The 761-nt window shown below is 30.4% G+C and overlaps 1 protein-coding gene across 1 annotated transcript; it reads left to right on the forward strand.

The window, feature by feature from the left end:
- Positions 1-71: 71 nt before the first annotated feature.
- On the forward strand, positions 72-446 carry VCUG_02438 (uncharacterized protein; the record flags this gene model as incomplete). The annotated part of the gene is made up of 1 exon (XM_008077255.1): positions 72-446. One exon carries the CDS (start codon positions 72-74, stop codon positions 444-446), a length of 375 nt encoding a protein of 124 aa, XP_008075446.1.
- Positions 447-761: the final 315 nt, after the last annotated feature.

The following is a 761-nucleotide window of genomic DNA, read 5'->3' on the forward strand; positions in this document are numbered from 1 at the left end:
TTATATCATAATCAAAAGGTTTGTTTAATTTACAGAAATGCATAGGAACAAAATTATGTTTTGAAAAAGACATGTCTATCAAGATATTGCCAATAAAAAGTTCTATCGATAATATTTCGACAGTCAAAATGCACGATATTCGGTTTACGGAGCCAGAAAGACTGCCAAGTAAATGTAAACGAGTTGAATTGTATTGTGTATCGACGAGTGAAGATGCCGAGATAATTCTAAATTCGGGTTGTAAAGAGCTTTTGATTTCTGAATACGCTGTTGCGATCAATGCTCAGGACGTAGAGAAACTTGATTTTTTAACCGTAAAATTATCGATAACAGAAGAAAAAGGCATCAAATTCGTTGGTTTGAATTTGTTAAATACTTGTGCTTTTTTAATACCTGTTAAAGAACGGATTCAATTATATCATTATTCACTAACTTGGAAGAGATAGAACATTTGCAGTTTAAAAATGATTATTCAGATATAATTAACGAAGTAATTACAGCATACTATGATAAAATAATGAACCAACTAATATTTGAAGAAGATGATGTGTATGATTTGAAATCTAAATGCTTAGCGATTAGAGAATAAAAACCATCCACACTCGTTTATGTGATTATGGATATAATAATGAATCGTTTTTTAGAAGTAATCATTAGCGGAAAAAGTAATGGATACCATGAAAAAGTTGGAATTCATATCCGTTGCTGTTGATACGGTTAACTGTCAATCAATTGGAAAAATGCAGAATCTAGAAATTCTT

The sequence above is a fragment of the Vavraia culicis genome (genome assembly GCF_000192795.1).
Source record: "Vavraia culicis subsp. floridensis unplaced genomic scaffold supercont1.63, whole genome shotgun sequence".
Classification (NCBI taxonomy): Eukaryota; Fungi; Microsporidia; family Pleistophoridae; genus Vavraia; species Vavraia culicis.